This window comes from Topomyia yanbarensis, chromosome 3, assembly GCF_030247195.1.
Source record: "Topomyia yanbarensis strain Yona2022 chromosome 3, ASM3024719v1, whole genome shotgun sequence".
Classification (NCBI taxonomy): Eukaryota; Metazoa; Arthropoda; class Insecta; order Diptera; family Culicidae; genus Topomyia; species Topomyia yanbarensis.
Window position 1 is genome coordinate 103,304,908 of NC_080672.1, and position 21,255 is coordinate 103,326,162.

At 38.3% G+C, this 21,255-nt stretch overlaps 1 protein-coding gene across 1 annotated transcript in view; it reads right to left on the reverse strand.

The window, feature by feature from the left end:
• Window positions 1-13,646, reverse strand: part of LOC131692636 (serum response factor homolog) — a 629,792-nt gene extending 616,146 nt beyond the window's left edge. Inside the window, exon 1 of the mRNA XM_058979791.1 lies at window positions 11,596-13,646. Within this exon, the coding sequence (XP_058835774.1) occupies window positions 11,596-12,102 (507 nt within the window). The 5' untranslated portion in view covers window positions 12,103-13,646. The remainder of the gene's footprint in view (window positions 1-11,595) is intronic.
• Between the last annotated feature and the right edge of the window lie 7,609 nt (window positions 13,647-21,255).

Consider the following 21,255-nt stretch of genomic DNA (forward strand, 5'->3'; position numbering starts at 1 on the left):
TTGACATTTATTTGTGAGAGAATATCTGGAGCATCTATTTGGCCAGTTAATATCTTCCCAACAAATACTGCTCTAAATGTGTTCCGCCTTTTGGCTAGGGTTTCCATATAGAGCAGACGACAGCGATCGATGTACGGTGGTAGCTCTGTTGGGTTACGCCACGGCAGAGTTCTAAGAGCAAAACGAAGGAATCTTGCCTGCACTGCTTCTATTCGGTTGATCCAAATGCTTGTGTAAGGACACCAAATGGGTGCTGAAGCTTCCAAGACAGATCGCACAAGTGAAAAATAGAGTGCCCGCAAACAATATGGATCAGTGAACTCTTTGGCGATTCTTATAATGAAACCGAGATTTCTATTTGCCTGTGCTGTAACATGAGAGTAATGATTTCTGAATGTCAGTTGTGAGTCCAGAAGTACACCGAGGTCTCTGACAACTGTCATTCTCTCTAGCGATTCCCCGGAAATGGTGTAGTTCCACAGTATTGGATTTTTTCTGCGTGTAAAAGATATTATGGAGCATTTGGACACGCTGAGAGCCAGCAAGTTGCGATTACACCAACAACAAAAAGCATCTAAGTGTTTCTGTAGTTCCTTGCAATCTTCTATTGACCGCACAATAAGAAATAGTTTGAGATCATCGGCATATATAAGTCTACACCCAGGAGGTATAACAAAACAAACGTCATTGAAAAACAACGAGAAAAGCAACGGTCCTAGATTGCTCCCTTGAGGCACTCCCGACAAGTTGATGAAACTGTATGGCCTCTTTATTTCCTAATTTTACACACAGAGAACGATTTACGAGATATGATTTAAGCCACCCTATAAAATAATCCGAAGCGCCCAGCCGCTTCATCTTTGCCAGTAGAAGAGTGTGATCTACACGATCGAATGCAGCCTTGAGATCCGTGTATACAGTATCGACCTGAGATCCAAGTTCAATATTTTTAATACAGAGCGAAGTGAATTGGGCTAGATTAGTAGTTGTCGATCTACCAGGAAAAAAGCCATGTTGGTCCTTCGATATATATGTTCTGGTCTCGCGAAACAGCACATTTCCTACTAATATTTCAAATAACTTTGAGCCAGCGCAGAGTGAAGTTATGCCACGATAGTTCGCAACATTTTGCTTATCACCTTTTTTAAAAACCGGAAACATAACTGATTTTTTCCAATAGACGGGGAACGCTGATTGCGACAGCGATTGGTTAAAAATTAGTCTTAAAGGCGTACATAAAGCGTTTGCGCATCTTTTGATTATAATGGAAGGAATACCATCTGGTCCTGCCGATGTTGAAGACTTTAGCTTTCTCATAGCAGTTAGAATATCTTCGTCAGTAAATTGAATAATGCCTAAGTTAATTACATCATGAGGGACATCCTGAAGACTGTATTCTATCTGAGTGGAGTTGGCCGAGACTTTTTTAAACACACTTGAGAAATGCTGCGCAAATAGGTCACAGATGCCGCTTGGGGTACTTGATGTTTCATTTGCAAGGAACATACTGGAAGGAAGCCCATTTTCTTTACGTTTCCCGTTAACGAAAGACCAAAACTGCTTTGGATTTTGTTTCAGGTTCGATTGGGTTTGTGCGACGTGTCTTGAATAGAGAAAGCGATTATATGCCTTGTAACTGTTGCTGGCTTCAATAAACTCTCGTTTTGTGAGGGGGTTTCGTCGGCTGGTGTAATGCCGAAGTGCAGCTGCTCGCAGTCTTTTCAGTTTACGTAATTGACGATTGGACCACGCTGGTTTTGGTCGGGGACGTGGTGCGGGAACATGTAATTTGAAAAGTTGTTTTAGGACCAGAGAAAGTTTTTCTACGGCAACATCCACATCGATCGCAGAATTTAGCAAAGTCTCCCAATCGATTGCCTGCAGTGAGTTGTGGAGCCTATTGAAATCAGTTTTTGAAAAATTGAACTCCCTGACATCTAGCATTTCGTCATAAACAACTAACTGGGGACAGATCTGCGTTACTAGAAGAGGAGGATGGTGTGCGTCACAAGCAACTAACGGCTCAAGGGCTTCTGAAACGGTGCAGTTAATAGCTTCTTCATTTACGAAAAGGAGGTCCAGGGTTCGATTTCGTCTGTTATTTACTGTACACATTTGCAGCATGTTCAATACAGACATTCCGTCCAGTAAGGCAATACTCGCTCTAGAGAAGGTTGATTCAGAAGGGTCTGGGAAGGCATAGCCGGAGGAGGTACTTTTCCATAGAAGTCCAGATTGATTATAATCACCAAACAGTAGATGAGCCGTGTTGGGTTGAATGGAAGTTGCGATGTCAAGTGCTGAGTCTATGTGCTTCTGAATAATATCACTATCACATGCGGAATCGGGGGGCATATACACTACGCCAACACAAATATTAGTATCACGACCGCGAATATCTACCCATAGTTGTTCGAGATCGGTTCTAGCATTTTTTTGTTTAGACGAGAGCCGGTTGGACACTGCGATAAGCACACCGCCACCGCGTTTTTCCCTGTACTGTCTGGATCGCGATCGTTACGGTAAGCCGTGTACTTTGAGCCGAATAACTGGAGTGAATTGATTTGATCATTCAGCCACGTTTCGGTTAAAACAATAACATCATATTCGGCGTCTGAAACAGCTATGAACAACTCGTCAATTTTGGTGCGTAGTCCTCTCACGTTCTGATAGTAGATACTAAGATGTTCCTGCAAGTAATGTCCTGGCGGTTGAGCGGTAGAAAGATGAGCGGCGATGACGTCCACCTGTAATAGGGGTGGGTTTTCAGCGGGAGCAGCATCTGTATGTCCTACTTCGGAAGAACATATACATTCATTGTATTTACCTGACAGGGAAAGTTGGCTACCATAATATAAAAGTTCCGTGGAGAGCAGAACGTCGATGATGGAATCTGGCTGATTGCACCCGTCGGAATGCTGCAATTGTGGATCTAGTTTAAGGTGCGCAGTATCTTGAGTAGCTTCGGGAGGACATATACCCTCCTTAGCTTTACCTGACCGGGAAAGGTCGCTGCCATCACATTCAAGTTCCGTAGAAACCAAAAGAACGTCGTTGATGGAATCTGGCTGATTGCATCCGTCGGAATGCTGCAATTGTGGATCTAGTTTAAGGTGCGCAGTATCTTGAGTAGCTTCGGGAGGACATATACCCTCCTTAGCTTTACCTGACCGGGAAAGGTCGCTGCCATAACATACAAGTTCCGTAGAAACCAAAAGAACGTCGTTGATGGAATCTGGCTGATTGTTATATATATATTCTTTATCAAACAGCCTTGCAAAATATTTGATGAGGAATATTCGAACCTAGAACACAGGTACTTAATTTTATTGAGTACCGCTATTTCGCTAATTCTTGGGTGTGCTAACGTAAGATCGTAGTCTTCACTTACATCAACGAGATGCGAGACAGGATACAACGCCCTGTAGATGAGCGATATCGGGCCTGAAAGCGGTATTTCAGTATCAAAAGTGAGTTGGTTTTCTCCGGATTTTCGGTACCGGTACTACTGGTACCACAACCCCAAATAGAAACAATACTTTGCTTATTACTTGCAAAAAATTCGAAATTCCTTTGTTACCACAATTATTGAATTTGCTTTCACTTGGTTAAATAAAGTGGTACATAGATAAATGAACTGAAGGTGATCACTGACCACTTTTAAGATGTTAGCAAAGTGAAGTAGGGAAATGCAAATATCTTTTGACTAAAAAAGCTTCTCGTCGAATACTAGGGCAGGTGTTTCCTCGTACCCCTCCCTGGAACCTCTAGTGAGATTCATCTATAAGTTGACATTTGAAAACGACAATTCGCATTGCTGAGCAGGACTGCTTTGCTGATGTATGTGATGAGAAGAACTGAATGAAAATTATTTGAACTTTTTCCACAGAAGTTTTTAGGTTTTTTTGAAATTTGTAAAAATGTCTCACAAAAGTTTAAAATTTATATGCCTAAAAGGCATCTTCGTATTCGTGATAACACAAAATTTAATTCGTGAATTCACTCATGTAATGTCAACATCGCAGATGTATGATCACGTGGGTTAAAGCCAAATAAACAGTATAATATAACTTGATGTAAGAACTTTCAAATTCAAAATTAAAAGGATTCGACAAAGTTACAGTGAGTAAAATTTTGCATCGTGTTTTTTTTTCGTACGTCTTTTGGTGATTTTATGATTTTTGCGTACATCTAACCTTTCCCCAATGTATCCATGCTGTATAAGGATGGACCTTTACAAGCGTTCGAGGCTCTTCTTCAATATGCCAAACTTTTGCAAAGATTATGAGTTTCTCATTAAAATAAAAAAAAAATTCGTTACTTCTCTAATTAGCTTTATGAGTGCAGCAACTCTTAAATTATTGTTGTATTTATGGGTTAATTAAAGCTTATTGATGACTCATTTTGTCTTCGCAAAACAAAAGCAATAACTTTTTCCTCAGTATCAGGAGAAATTAAAAGTACACCGGAGTAAAATGGGAAAATTTGTTTTTGCTATATTCGCTTTTTCTCTCTTTTTTTACTTTCGGTAGCAAACCGTACTGAGCCAGAGAGTTTTATTTTAATCGAGAAGTAAAAAATAATGAGTAAGTGCTGCAGTACCCATATCATATGGGGATACAGAGTGGAAGCTATTACAGGATTGACGTGAAATTTTAGTGAAAATAGTACACATAATTTACATTTAAATCAACCTCCCCGTCATGATTCGTAAGTATGGCCCGTTTTTATGAACCAACCGGAAAATTTTTGTTTATAAAACAGGAAATTTGATAAAATTGGAAGAAAAAAAAATTATCTTTCCAAAAAGATTTAAAACCATCAAAAAATGATATTAGAAGGTTTATTAAAACACGAATCCGGATCACCTATCCACCTGGGAGCAGTCTTTTGCCTTCTAGTCGACCATAAATGATTGATGATGAAAAGTTACGTCAGACTTGATTATACGACCAGATTTTCTAGATAACAAAGTGTTCTACAAACAAGACTTGACGTTTAATGCCCTCGAAACTAACAAGCGAATTTTATTTAATTACACGTAAATACTACAGTTTCTCTGTTTCATTTCAGTTCGTAAATTAAAGTACATACACCAATTCATTTGTACATGTCATAGCAATAAAAATAAAAATTGATTGCAATCAACTTTACAGTGAAACTGAATTCTTGTTGATGATCTCTATTAGAGCTTTTTTCCAGAGACGACGCAGAAACAAAATATCGCCTATGGGTTGAGAGCCGTCTTCGGCCCATTCGGACACTTCATCGAAATACTCTATTACCGTAAAGCTGTTAGAATTTTTATATTGCGTAGGTGCTTGTTCGACAGCGATTTACGCTGTCTCTTCTCAAATCTTCTATTTGGCGTACTCTAGTAAACAAATTAATTATTAACTTCGTTAACATCTGGCAACACTTTAGTTACCGGAAATGTATGACACGAGTAGTTTATATCACTGATTGTCATAAAACAGAAAAGCACAAAAAATGCAAAAATAAATATATCATTTTTTTTAAACTTTGCTTCGGGAAACCGCTTTAAGGGCAATTTATACTAAATAGTAAGAAAGTGAGATGAGTTTTTTAACAGCTTCAATTTATTAATAAGAAGGTAGAAAATATGTCTCCTTTTTGTCTGCGTAAAATATACCAATAGGCTGATAAAAATGGGCCTTTGCTGTAGCTAACATAAGCAAACATACGACGAAATTGAGATACGTTAACAGTGTTATCGAACCTTTCTTATAAGCATAATACCCTTTTTATGATAAATCTTTTTTTACTGATCAGATATAACTGACTGGAAGGTGAAGTATATTTTTCAATATTAAGAGCCATAGTACTCAAGGGAGAGCAAGGAGTTGAAGGGAGAAAGTTTAGAAAAGCGTGGAAGAATCATATATGCAAGCTTAGATCTTACCGGCGACTTAACTTTTTGTCTTCTACCGTAAGATCTTTTGGCATTAGAAATGCGAATCACCTGAGTCTATGGCATGTCCGGATAAGCGTAAAGTAACTTGTTAATTTCTACAAAAGTGTTTGTTTACGGTTTATTCAGTTGTTATTTTGCACTAATCACCACCAACATGGAGGATGTTAGCAAACATTTAAAAATGTCGATTTTACACCCCTCCGAGCAAAAACGTGCAAAACGAGACCTTGATATTCGAAAAGTAGAGATGATGATCGTTCCGAGCTGTTTCACCTGATTGTACGGAATACATTTGTGAAAAAAGAAGTTGCTATCAACCCACTTAAGATACATTTGTAGTAATATTACATAGTTCGAATCAAATTTAGCGAACATGTTGAAATGATCAACAAAGTTCTTTTAATGTCCTTTAAAGTGAAACTAGCTGTGCTCAAATCGGATTAAAAGTGAAAGAACAACATGTTTTGAAGTGAGGATTGATACTGTGATTTCGAAAATGAATTTCATTAGAATTGTCTGACACAGCGATGTTTAAATTGCTAATAGAAATTTAATTCTTAATCGGTTTTCACAAAATTTGGAGAATGTACATACATAATACATAAAAAACAGATAAAAAAAATAATTCAATAGTTCAGTACATAGGAAAAATAAAAAAATCAATATTTGAAACATAGGTTTTGTCCGGTCTTCAGCCAAGGTGAGTCGCACGACCATGAGCAAAACTTCAACAAAGTATTTCGTCAATAACTTATGAAATTGGGAAAGTCTGAGGAATAGTAAAAAACCTCCTCAAGTTTTATTAATTACGAAAAAATCGAGCATCGAACAAGATTTTATGTAATTTTGAAGGTATAAAAATAGAGATGATAAAATTTTTTTTGATAATAGATAATGTACATAAAATTTGAGTGCTAAATCTCGTACAATGGGATACAATGTTTTAAATGGAATGGGTAGGCTTCACACGACTAGAGGCTTCGATGGAGGCTTATACAATTAACCGAGTAGGACAAACGCAGCGAAATGAGTTTATTTATTTCTTGAGCGTGATTAATAAAAAAGTATCCAACATATTGTAGTGATTCAAGAAATGCTTCCTAGCTCAGTACGACCTATTTTATGTTGCCAAAAACCTATAGCTTATATAGTTTTAGCGCATATGCTATCATAGCATCTATTTCAAATCATATCGCCTTTGGAAATATATTTAAATATCCGTTTTCGGGGTTTTTGAAGTTCATTAAAGCCCAAAAAGGGTAAGAAATGAAAAAAATCTGTTATCCTACATTTGAGAAGAATTACTACCGCTATCGCGCCCACAAACGGATACTTGTCCCAGGAAGGATTCATGGTACCATGGATAACGCTGCTATTTCAAATTTTTGCAAGCCGTCCATTTTTCGTTTAGTTTACATATTTGTTTCAATAGTTTGATAAATTTATTTGTATAACAATAAATAAATATTGTAGACAAACAAAATTTGCCAACAAGAGCTCCCTTTACTTTTAAGGCGGTCAATCTCACAAGAAATCCAGGAAAATCCAAAACTTGATTTCCTTCTGGAATCTTCCGGGAATTTCTATGAATTTCAATCCTATAAATCTTGGAATTTCAGGAAAAACGTGCAAAAATCCTAATAAATTCGAGGAAATGTTTCGCAAAATGCTACCAAATTCAAAGAATTTATCCGAAAATCACTGTGAACCTAAAATATTCAGAGAAGTCTTATTGCTTTAGTTTTTCTTTCCAAATTTAGGAGCTTTTTTAAAAACTTCCAAATGATTCTACATACGCCAAGGACCTGTACGAGACAAAGGAAATGTTTTACAAGCCATTTTGAGCCATTCTGGTTGATGGAAACCGTAACTTTCTAAATGTAAGCAGGTAGTGATAGGACAGTTTATAAGGGATAATATCGTGATTTTAGTGATAAATATCATTTATGTAAAGCTTAATTGTATTCTGAAGAGCTACCGAACCATACAGGTATCGTCACAAACGTAACGTCCTTAGTCTAAGTTGATGCTGTCCACACCCAAGTATCCATAAGCATTAAGCCATTGCACAATACTGGCAATACATTTGAACCAATGTTGCATTAAAATTCCATTGTAGCATTCACAATGCAATGAAGCTCTATATTAGCATGATAAATACATAGAGGTTCAGCAGAAATATAGCATTATTGCTTGCTCTGTATACGTATATAAAGCTAACATAACGCATGCATGCCTCAACGACATATGCTTTACGCATGCATTTGGTGTTGTTATATAGCGAATATAGAGCCAATATAATGCTATTGCAATGCTGTGGGTTTATTAGCTGTGCAACTTCTCTTGAAAATTATATTCGGCATATTTCATTGCTTTCGAACATATGCAATACAGCCTAAGCAGCAAAAACAGCAAACTTGCCGTGAAGGACGGTGAACAGCAAACTTGCCGTGAAGGACGGTGCAACCCCTGTTCGAGACTTACTAAAGATAATTGTGGCAAAACATTATTTATATCGTTTGAGAACGAATTTTCGTTAAAGATATTCATTCCATGCATTAGAAGGGAGTCAATTGCAGTTCCAAACAGTATTTCAATATTTTTCAATAATAGCATTAGTAATGCAAAAAAAACAGGCTATCAAATTCTTATCAGTAATAGGACAAGATTTCGCTTTTTCTTGCATGATATCAGCATTATATCAGACTAATATTCAATATTTTAATACAATTGCATTGGTAATACATCCTTGATCCAAAATTGTTCATTTAATGGGTAATACCACTGTAGTGAACGAAAAAATAGGCATATTCAGGAAATAATTTTTTTTGACTCAATGAAGAGATGATTCGAGATCTTTTAAAATGGGATTCCTAATACTATGTGTGATGAATAAAAAGAAATGTACAGCACTTTCACACCGGCGAGCCATTTTTGGAAAGGGTCCACGGCCGTAAATCCATCTCCCGTAATTTTGGACCTAGAGCCAAAAAAACCGAAGTTTTTTCGATTCCTTAGAACGATTACAAACGGCTATAGGGTTTTTGCGACATTTTTATTTTTCGCGAAATGGCACACTTTTCAATAGAAAAAGGCTGAAAATGTGTTAAAAATCGACATAAAATTTGTTTATTAAAAAAAAATTTACGAGATGAAAAAATTAGGGGCTAAGTACGGCGCTGGAGCTTTGAATATATTGCGAAAATTTTCGAACGATCAAACACCATTAGTTTAAATAACATTTCCGGGCAGATCAGGAAAATGGTTTCGCGGTTAAAGTTTTCAATAAGAGGCGTTGCAGCTTAAGTGAATATTTTAACATTTATACAAAGTTGCCGCTTTCCACATTTTGATATATCATTTTTAAGATCCTAAATCATGTTTCGGATTCATAAAAAAACGATTTGGACTGCCCCCGGTTTCATCAGTTTTTTTAACTGAGTTTGTCAGCCTCACACGAAAAACCGTTTGATGGGATGGGAATGAACTAAGTCGAATTGGAATAAATTCTTTCTTCATCATATTTTTCGCACACAAGATGCAAAAAATGCAAAAATAAATATATGCATTTTTTTAAATTTTGCTTCGGAAAACCCCTTTAAGGGCAATTTATACTAAATAGTCAGAAAGGCTTATGTGGTTATGTCTCGCCACTACAGCGAATTATTTAAACAGATTCAATTCATTAAAAAGGAGGAAGTAAATATGTCCCCTTTTTGTCAGCCTAAAATATACCAATGGGTTGATAAAAACGGCTCTTCGCTAACATACGATAAAATTGAGATAAGTTGAATTGTTAAGGTATGTGAGAAACCCTTAATTGATTTGAAACAAACACATCAAAAACAGATTAACAGAATTTAACACAAAGAACGTAACAGCCTAAAAACACATCGAAAAAAAAAATTTGCACGAACCGCCACTTGCATGGCACAATAATTGTTGACTTTCAACAAAAAAAGAAGTCGTCTTTCATATTTTACTGTCATCTGTGTTCAGTAAGCAGAGTTCCGTCCAGTATTTGTTCTCAAAGTGAACTCTGTAACCACTTACACGAGTTACTCCAGCATTGTTATATAAGTTCAATCAACTCTACAAATTACGCACTCTTTCTAAGAATTCCTAATCTTATCAACTCGTCGGCAGCCTTCCCGAAATTCGTATCTATAAAGCAGTTGATAAAATTCAACTGAATGATCCCCCGCCAGAAGCAAAAAAAACGACGGCAACATCTCGAAATTTGCACACAAAAAAGACACCTAAATCCGAGTCTCGCCCTGCATAATCGCCTATACAATGTACACATGTGCCTATATTTATCTCCCCCAGGCAAGCGAAACACAAGAAGCAAAACCAAACCGCGTCCAGCCGAGACTTGAATAAAGCGAGACAAAAAAAAGCGACAAGAGCAAAAGAATTCAAAACATTGCACTCGCGAGCATACCTTGACTTGGGAGGAAAAAGTAATAAACGAGCATAAAAAAAGCATTAACCATCATCATCGTCGCAGCGGCCAGTAGCCGGTACCTAACCTACTCCGGCAGCGAAACTCTCACTCTCACTTCGGGCGGAAATGTGGAAGCAGGTATAGCGGTGAACACTGGCGTTACGTGAGTGACTGAGCGCGCGCGAGAGAGAGAACCGTAACGTTTGCCGGTGTACGGTTGATCAACGTGCCACCAAGAACGGGAGAAAAAGAGAGCAAGAGAAAAAGAGTGCTTTTGGATGAACATAAACATTGGTCGCGAGGTTGCCAGATTGATGGGGAGGGCATCTGATGGGAAAAGGAAATGTTTTGCTGATTACGCGCAGTTAATGTTAACTTTATTCGCATGTTCTTCTTGGTAGAAAATTTATTGAATTATATCAAAATTGAATCAATTTCCAAAATATATTACGCTATTATTTAGTTGCAAACATCAAGTAAATTTAGATCTGCTGCAGTGAATTGGTTTAATTTGTTGGCGCTCAAATGTATTCATTTCCTAATCACATAGCGAAATTTGTATTTAATGCAATAAAGTATTTCGCAATTGCCCCCACGAGTTTGATAATTACAAAGAGACTCCCACGAAACGAATCGCAGCAGATTCCAGAAGTTACAAGTCATTATCGTTGGACAATGACTTTTTAAATACATCCAAAGCTAATGGAAAATACCGAGACAACAAAATAAATAAATACAATGTGAGATAAACACTTGAAATTGGAAAGAGTGTAGACAACGTTTCTCGCGTTTTGGTCTTATCACACCAAACTACGAAACTCGATACGAAAATTGCAGATAAGATAAGCAGTCTGATTCATCGCACGCTCATTTAATTCACGGGCCACGTGCATGGCAACACTGATTAGGTAATGTTTTCATAAAATTAACAGAAATTAACTCAATTATAATGAAAATATGATAAATATCGACCACGGCTGCCCTACATACTGCATTGTACTTGATCGTTGATTGATTTATGCTAAATTTCACTTCATCTTAAACAGTCTAACCGATTAACATCGGCTCGTCGCGTGTACACAGAAACACCCACATCCAGCACTCACAAGCTGATTTTGACAGATCCCTAAACAACAAAAACATTTGCACCACAGGTTGAGGTTAAAATCACTGTTTTGCTGCACAGAGCACCCAGACAACCCAGTTCACCTACCTTTTTCATGATTCCGGTTTTGCGCTTCGAGAAGGTCGTGTACCGTCGCAGCTTATTATCGATATACTCCATCTTAATCTTGACACGGCCCTTTGTTTTCTTCCCGTTGCTCGGTGGTGACTTCTTCGGCTGCAGTGAGGTGTAGCTTTCGTCAACAACGTCGGATCCAACGTTACAACCCTCCAGGCCGGTCAGGTTCTGCGAACCAACCATCTGCCGGCCGTCATCGTAACAGTCCGAGTTGGTCCTTTTGAGGCCGCGGGATAGACTTCCTCCGCCGCCACCACCACCTCCACCGCCTCCGCCACCACCGGCACCACACTGAGGTCCATTCGCAGAGCTCATAAGGCCCCCGCCCCCGCGAGACATGACCTGGCCGACTAGGCCACCGCTCGGAGGGCGGGCCAGCGAAACGTTCGGATTTCCGTAGATTTCCGGCGTTTCGCTCATCATACTCATGCTGTAGTTCAAATTGTAGCGCGAATCACGCGCTGCATTGGGATCCATTATTTCCCAAATTTTTGCGGCTTTTCTGGGTACGGGTATCAAAGGAAGATTCACGCTCGCGGTTTCTGTCGGTTCTAGCGTTCGGTACGCTTCTTCTTACGGTGTCACTTTTGTATTTGGCACTTCTCAAAATAAATAGAACCACTAATGCACACACTTCCGCGTAGCGAGAATTCTTCGAATTGTTGACCGGTTCGTAACACTCGCGCACTTCCGTTCGGTTTCACCGTCGGTTTTAAGCTTCTAGTTTTCCGGGAAAGGGCCGTGTCGTAAAGCAATTTGTTTTCCACACACTATACACCGATTATTTTCGCGAAACAAGAAAATTCGCACCCGTGAAATTCCGCGATCCCGAATGAACTGAAAGGAATTATTTGGGACGGGATCTCACTCTCTGTGTACGTTTTGACAGATGGATGAACTGGACGGTACACGACTTCTGTTTGACAGTAGGCAGCACCAGCAACAGCTTCTCCGCACAGGTTACTCAGCTTCAGCGGCAATCAGGTCACTCACGTCCCTCTCGTTCTCCTCCGCGTACTGCTTCAGACCGATCCGGATGGTTAGATGCGAGCACCAGGAAACATCAGCAGCAGAAAACACGCCGTTGTCCGATAAAAATTCAGTTGTCTTTCTTCGCTTGCTCTTATTCTGCGGGACTGCTCCTACTTTTTTGGGACTCTCTCCTAATGTTTTGATCCCCTTTTCGAGATTATTTTTATCTTTTGATTTGGTCGCAGATCTCGCCGTTTCTCGGTCGCTTACTCCTACGAACTGAATGTATGGTCTTATTTTATCGAATCAAAACGCAGCTTTTGCGTACATGTGTCACTTACGCAGGGATGGCACTGGTGCGGTTACTTGGCATGTCACTCCGAGTATGATTACTTTCAATTTACTCACAGTTAGCTTAGCTTCGCTGCTTGTAGCTCGGGTTTGCCACGTTTTTTATCCAGATTATGATGTTATCGGATACGTATTTGACTCGAGCTCGATTAATGTTCAAATCAGTTGACTCACTCGCACATATCTTAGTGTGAATTGGTGCTTACTAACGTTTCGGCTTGTAACAATTATCAAACGTCGCTTAATTGACACCGATTTCCCTGAACTACCTCGACAATGGACTCGCTGGAATTCGCCGACGGGATCTTAATCTCCACACAATGAACACAGATGTTTACCGATGAAACTGCTTCGACCACTTGTTGTTTTCCTTCGTAACACACCTCGAACTGGGGGCTTGGGCTTTTATTTTTACGAAAACTTCTTTTTTCTGCAAAACAGCACACAATCCCGACACCGGTTGCATCAACTTTCGGTTCCCAGTGGACAATCGACGTCCTTCAAATTTCGGCTGTCACCCGGACGGTTCTCTCCCAAAAACTAAATCCAACAAGTCGTTTCTTTTTTTTCGTCGTCTCGATCGTATGTACTCGCCGCACAACACAACACAACACAACACACGGCTCGGTGACTTGATTCGCGTCTACCCACTCTGATGATTTTAGCGCTTCGCTCGCACGAGGAACATTCTACATATGGCTCCAGCTGACCACTGTCGATATAATAAAATTACGAAAATAAAATAATATAAAACCGATCCGAGCACCGTCTTCGCGCTGTCGCGATTCTATCGATCGTGTCGTTTTACCTGTGTGCGCGCACTTCGGCGATCTTCGGCAGCGCGTGCAATTGTGGTGATGGTGTCACAGCATACCGCGATCAGCAGCTCCACATGGGCAGCACCTACTGGTGTGCGTTTGTGTTACTGAGTACACACAGAATACGTATCCACACACGCTATTCAACGATCGCCGCTTGGGACCTCTCGCGCACATTCATCAGTGTTTTGCGGGTCGAAACAGTCCGCTGTTAGGCTCAGGAATAAAGGAGACAACTCGATCCACCTTCTCCAGTCGCGTGCTGCCGGTGCAAAGTGGGACCTAGTCACACAATCATGAACCACCACTAGTGCTCCTCCAGATTGCCGATCAAATAAACCACTGCTAATGAGCCGACTTCCCCATCTCGCTCGCTCCGGTGAGCGCGAGCGGTGGCAATTTATGGTTACGCCTATTTTTAGCGGCAATTTATATGTTACTCTACGGCTCACTGAAGTTGCGGATGAAAGTCGACCTGGTATGGGGGGGTGGGGAGCTGTTAAGACTGATTATGGTCTTCATTTAGATTTTGTCGCAGCGCTTAATCGCGACACAGACTCAGTCCGCCCGCATCCATTGGAAACAGCTGAAAATAGCCGCCGCTTCTCCGCAAGGAGCAGGTGAGCGTAGCAACGTCGTCTAGCCGCGTGTTTTAGGAAGAAAAATTTAAACCGATCTGATCACTTTTCGCTATACATAGGAAGAAGAAAAAATAAGTTCTTTCACAATAAGGATTTAGGGCTGTTTACGGATCAATGAAGTGGACCCGAATCGGTCAACGTGCCCATAAATTTTGGACGTGGCGGTGCGTGTGGCGCTCGCGAGGACAATCAGATCAGCTCGGTTGGACCTCGCGCACGCTTTAGCTTCACTTTTTTTTTCTTTGGCTGTTCGCTTACCGGGAAGTCACGAGACTCCGTCGCAAGCCTGGTGGCTGCCCGTTCCGTTTCAAGGAACGATGATTATGGCGATAAGCTCAATTTGTCACGGGAGAAAGCCTTACTGGTACGTTGCGATTCAATCATTGCAGTTTACATAGTCACAAAGGCATTCTCCCTGGACGAATCGATGATTATGGGTATCTTGAAAACGCGATATTCTGCATATTTGCTGGTTTTGGAAGTGATGCAATTATCTTGTCAGTGTCTGTCGGTTGGTACTTGAATATGCAAGGTTTAGCTTTTGTAATCGAGTAAATTATTGGATGTAATTGATGCATTACACGGTTCGAGTATTTAAAGAATGTCTTACTTTTACGGTTGAAGCATAAGTATATTGAAAAACAGTCGTTTGAACTGCTTCATTGTTCTTCATAAATTATATAAGTCATTGTCACATAAACCAAATCAAATGAATAGTGTACCTGTATGTAAAATGATAAATATATATAATTTTACGGAATTTAGTTAACAATGCAATGACGTTAATTCAACAACTTTGACCCATATCCTATTGCTGAATTAATTGCCCAGTGGCTAAAGTCAATGTCAAGTACGACCGATAGCGACAATCAAGAACCTGTTCGTAGAAATTCAAGGAATTATCTTTCTCATGTTTTGGAATTGTACATAAATATTGTCACATTGAGAAAATTGAACTCTATTGAGGAATTTCACGAAGATCCGTCCGAAAATATTTAAAATCGTGACCGACCAGCTTAGATTCCTACGAAACTTTACACGTCTCACCGCATGGAAGACTAAACATTTTTCACAAACAGTAAGATTATTTTGACTCAAGAGCAATTTTTTAATAGGGCGTAGGCATTTCTACGTGCCATCAAAATCCATTCTTCCATTCTTCCTAAATGCGATAGTTATTGAGATATTTGGAATTTTGTTTCAACTAAAACAGTTAATTCGTGTGAAAACTTTTTTATTGAAAGCTTCTCCATGATCCAGATACATTGAAAAAGTTTCTTTTACGTCTTTAAAACGATAAACATTAGATTTTTGACATTTTATGATGGGGTAACGCAAATAACTTTTCAAAAGGGTATAATCAGTCGAATTAACTGTTATTGTTGTGACAATATTCCAAATATCTCGAAAACTATCGCATTTTGGAAGGCCGTTTTCTCATGGAATCCATCATTGATGTTTTTAATAAAAGTAGATTTTTTCTTAATTTTGACGGACAGCAACCCCACAAAAATGATATTCACTAGGAATCCGATCCGACAGGTACAAGACAAATACAAGCACAATGAGTTAAAGTCGTAATTCGTTGGTTGGAAACTATTTAACTGAACCGTTTTGAAGTAGAATACATCTAACGTTTCAATATAGGGGCTCCGTTTCAAAAATTTCGGCCGGAATTTTACCCAAGTTTTTGAACATGAATATCTGCCGGTGTACTGAAGGAAAAACTAAGATTTTTGAGCTATCTCATTGGAAATATGTACAACAATTTTGTGTCTAATTCCGTGGTATGTAAAATTAATAGAAATAATGGAAATAATGGATTATGTGAAAGCAGTAATTATCTACTCCATGGCCCATACAATTCTACCAAGCAGCGAGCGTTGCTGGGACTGCTTTTTTCTCATCCAATGAAATGCGAGACACATATAAAAGCAGAACACATGGCAAAATCGTCAGTTTGCCTGACCTCGTAGTAAGCAAACGTTGTATTCTGGATTGAATTCTGTGGGGAAATATGCGTATTCCATGATGGCAAACAAATCTTTCACACGGCGAATGGGGTGGCAAACAAACCGCTTCTGGGACTAAGGGGAGGGCGGTAGTATAAAAATGCAAGATATCAGTGTGCGTATATTAAACGTCATATATCTCAACATACTGGAGTAATACTAAATACAAATACTATTTGAATTAGCAGTGTTCCGAAAAAAAAGGCGTCGGCGGTAAAACATGATGATGAGTTATGTTCTACCATAGACCATGCGGTAGACTTGGGTGCAACGCCCAACTCCTACTCTGCATAAGGCAAAGAATTCTTCACATTTCCTTTCGATCATGTCCATATGAGCCTGCCTAGTTCTAGTTTTCCGTTCTAAGTTTATAACTGATTCGCTCTAGAATACCTATCCGTCTTTCAATTTCATTGCTTTCGTTTCTCTTAGTCTCAAATTTGCCGAAAATAGCCAACAAAATCGATACAATAAATTTCACTGTTCAGCAAAAAACTGATACAGTGCATTCACATTAAATTTCACAGAAAAAAATGTATGGAGAAAAATTGATTTTTTTAATGTTAAGATACATAACCACCCCCCTTTTTCACTGTAAAAGTCTATTTTGCATTGAAATTTACTGTAAAAACGTTAAAGTTTATTGTTTTTGTATTGTAGCATAACACTAAAACTTACTGCAAATTATTGTAAAATTACTGTACTGTCACAGTGAAAATCATGGTTTTGTTACTGTACATTTCTATTCGGGTACTGGAGTATACATTGGAGTGCGCTGTTTGGTTCGTTTTCCGCCTTCAAGCGATAGTGCGGGTGCGATTGACGATTTGATTCAATGTGGTACAAATAGGTGTGGCAGATCACACGGTTTGCTATTGTTGAAAACCAAAAATATGTAATCAATCCCGAAGCATAACTGTTCGACGTCATAGCGTTCACACGATTTAACAGGAGCGGAGCGAACGGTATGACCTAAGACAAGACGTGACAATCGGCTTCTTATTTTTCCTACGACATTCTTCTTTTTGCATAATTTCACCTTGCCGAAATCTTTCGAACAGTGTTGCTATTTTTATTAATGAAAATGGAGTCTTGTTAATTTTATTTATGCCGGCAATATTTTGTATCTTGAATCCACTACATTGATGAAGGGAATCGTTTTTTCATGTCATGGGTGTTTAGTATGGTTTGATGAAGCCATTTTCTGAATAATTTTAGATTATGGTGTTGGTTCTGTCTTATTTTTGTTAAGGTTAATCAACCATGTATAGTGGTAAATGCATAAAAATACTTGTTTCACTTTGCAGCACAATTTATTTATTTTTACTTTTTTCAACGATAATAATTTTATTTGTTAAAAGTAATGACGATCTTTTCTTATAAATATAGCAACACTGCCAAACATCATTTCGCTATCCCTGCAGTAACATTGCGTACGGTACAAAAAGTCAGAATCAGGAGCTGGACCATTCTGACGTAAAATTGGAACAAAAACGCCGCCCCCCCCCCTATTGTCACGTCTTGTTTTAGGGTATGACGAAAGCAAGTCGTTTTATTCTGATATCACCAACACCACTCATGTAGGGTTCCTCGTGCAAATACCAAAGTGCCATCTTAGCCACACCTGTATATACGACATTGGATTTGATTAGCACTGGTTAGTGGTGGGCATTTCGAAAAATAAAATCTATTTTCCTGCATCGATTTTTTTTATATAATAAACAGCGGTGTTGTCAAACATCGGACCGGAAAAGATCGAATGAAAAAAATCGATTTTTTGAGACAAAAATATCGATTGTAAGAGAATCGTATCTTTTTCAATTGGAATTTAAAAAAAAAACGATTTTACCAGATCGACTTTTTTAAGTTAACGATCGGGCCGAGAAAATCGAATGCAAAATATCCATGTTTCGAGACAAAACGATCGATTTTGAAAAAATAAAAAAAAACTGAAACTTTGGAGCAAGCCTAATAATGGAAATTTGCCACGCATCGCAAGTTATTTATGTGAATGTAATGCAAATAAGCGATTTATCTCCAGTTATAATGTACGGGTACGTTTATATTTCGAATTCTACTAGAAATACCGAAATAACTGCCTTTAATGCAACCATGCAGAAGATAATAACAATTGCAGTACTCGAATTAACAGTCTATTGTATTCTACTTCACTTCGGTTATGTCTCAGACATCACCTCTTTTTCCTTGGACCACCGTAAATTAGACTATTGTCCAACTAAAAAGCTACTGAATGTCAAAATTTCGCTAATTAAGCAAACAACAGTTGGAGATGTTTTATGATACCAGCCCCCTTTTGTCAAATTGTTAACGCCTGTCCAACTAGCGCATCAAATTCGCTATTTGAACAGAAATTGTTGTTCAACCGGCGAATCTTGCCGGTAGGTAATTGAGCTACGCTTCCCTGGGTTTTCCGGCTTCCCAGGATTCGGGAAATAGAGTCCCGGAAATGCAGAAAAAAAAGCATTTAAAATGCCTTTATTTTTAATGAAAAAGATTTTTTTTATGTCATGTGTATTTCAGAAAACTGATTGAAGCTATTGGCTTCTTTATTTTTGAAAAATTCAAAAGCGAAGACTAACGAATTAAAAAATGTTTTAAAACAATAAAGAATATGTATCCAGTCCAACCCTAGTAACAATTGAGCTTTTATGGTAGTTTTATAGACTGTCATACAACTTAGCGCGCTATAAACTTTCAATTGGGTAAGCGCATTAAAGTTCATTCTTGCTTCTGATATAAATTTATTCAATAATATATTTGAACATGGACACACTAGGCTAGAGCCAAGGGTTCCAGAATTATATTGATAGGTTCAAGGTATTTTGATGTTTTTTTTCTGAAAGGAATTTTGTCGAGCCCTCATTCATCTCATTAGTTAGGATGTTACACTATTTCGTTGATAACTCGACTTAGAGTGACTGGATTGCGTATAAATACGTATCATTATCTTTGCTTCGTTTCTAAGAAGCAGTACATTTTTGCCAGGTAAATGTAAAATGCCCGCGTTTAAGCGAAGCGAAAATTTGAGTACAACATCCCTTTATTCATCTTACCAATTCCGTTGTAGAATCTACCATTTCTACTGCAAACTATCATATAAAACTGTTTTGCCATTATTTTTATCTGACGCAGTGACTTTTAATCCGTAATGAATCCAGCAACATTTTTCGGGAGGGGTCTGAAATGTAAATTTTAAAATGAGCATTTTACAATTCGTAATGCGTAAAAATCATACAATCATACAAAATCATAGGAATACATAAGTCAATTCTCTCTTTCCCAACTCTTGCTCCTCCCTCTGTTCTTGGTCCGTCGCCACTTACAATGACCACTAGAGTGGCTCTACATATCGTCGCTGTTGTGCTATCTTATGACAAACGCCATTTTGGGGTAAACTGAGTTAGATATGACACATCACGTGTCTAAAAAATATCTACAAAGTGGCGTTTTCAGACTTTTGATATTCTGCTTGGTTACTGAGATATAGCAAAAAACATAATGAGAAATTTTGAATTTTTTGCTTCAAATGACTGTGTCTGAGGATTAACTCAAGGTATCTTGATATATAAGATGTTTTTATGTGTAAAACTCTCTAAAGAACACAATGGCATAATAACTTTCAAAACAAAATTACTCGAATTGTGAGAAAAATGTAGTTTTTGTTTTAAACCGGAAATATAGCATATTTGGCAACACTGTAACCAAAAATAACTATTTTTGCTAGATTTTCTGATTCATTTCCTTAAAAATGCACCTCACCGATTGCTTATAGGCCAAACTAAATCAAAGATATGAATAAAAGTTAATAATTGATGATATTTTTCTATGGAAAATTTTCCATGCACGGTTATGACACACCATACAAATTTTGTCATCTATACACACCTATGACACGTGTGAGTGCGACTTTTGTTTACATTTATAGTCAAAACTCGCAACATAGTCAACCGATCTTCATAATATTTGATAGATTTATAAAGAATAGATTGAAACATCAATTGTCTTCATTGAATTGTTTATACCATTTATAATTTTCAAGATGTTCAATCTCAAACTTTAAAAATCGTTTTTCTCGAAATGAGCTAAATGGCGCTTGTCATAAGATAGCACAACAGCGACGATATGTCATTTTTCAACACAGCAGTTTTTGACATCATTTTGTGGTCCCAAAGGTTTACGCATTGCGTTCAAAGTTTGTATGGGATTTTTATTTTTTCTATTTTTTAACGACACCAAATTAGTTAGAGATTACCGAGTAGAGAAAGTTGTGAAAATTTAGACCCTGCCACTTCTAGTTTTCCGATCTGTATATTTCTCATCCTTGCTCTCACTTGGGTACTATAGCTCTAAATTTTGATAACTTTCTCTACTCAGTAATCTCTAGCTAATTGAATGTCGTTAAAAACTAAAAAAGAAAATGTGACTTATTATTAGATAAAATAAAAAAGGAAAAACAAAACTGATGGGAATCCATCGGTAGCGGTGGGTAGTCACTGTAGGTAAAGCCACCACCTTACACACAGTAGCAAACCCGCTACCACTGCAAAAGCAATGACAATAGTCCTATAAAAATCTACCCCGGCATTCTAAAGGCAAACAGAGATGAACAGCAGCATTTCATTGATGCTAATCGTCGACAGGTTTTCAGTGGTGATCTTACGTAGCTTATCTTTTGTCGGTTCTAACGATAAAGAGGGACAAGTCTGTCTTTGCCAGGAAACATGTTGGTAGACTTGGGCGATTCGTAGTTATGCTGCCTAAGTTCCGCTTCTGCCAACAGAAGACAAAAGATAACTCCGTAAGTTTCTAAGCCTG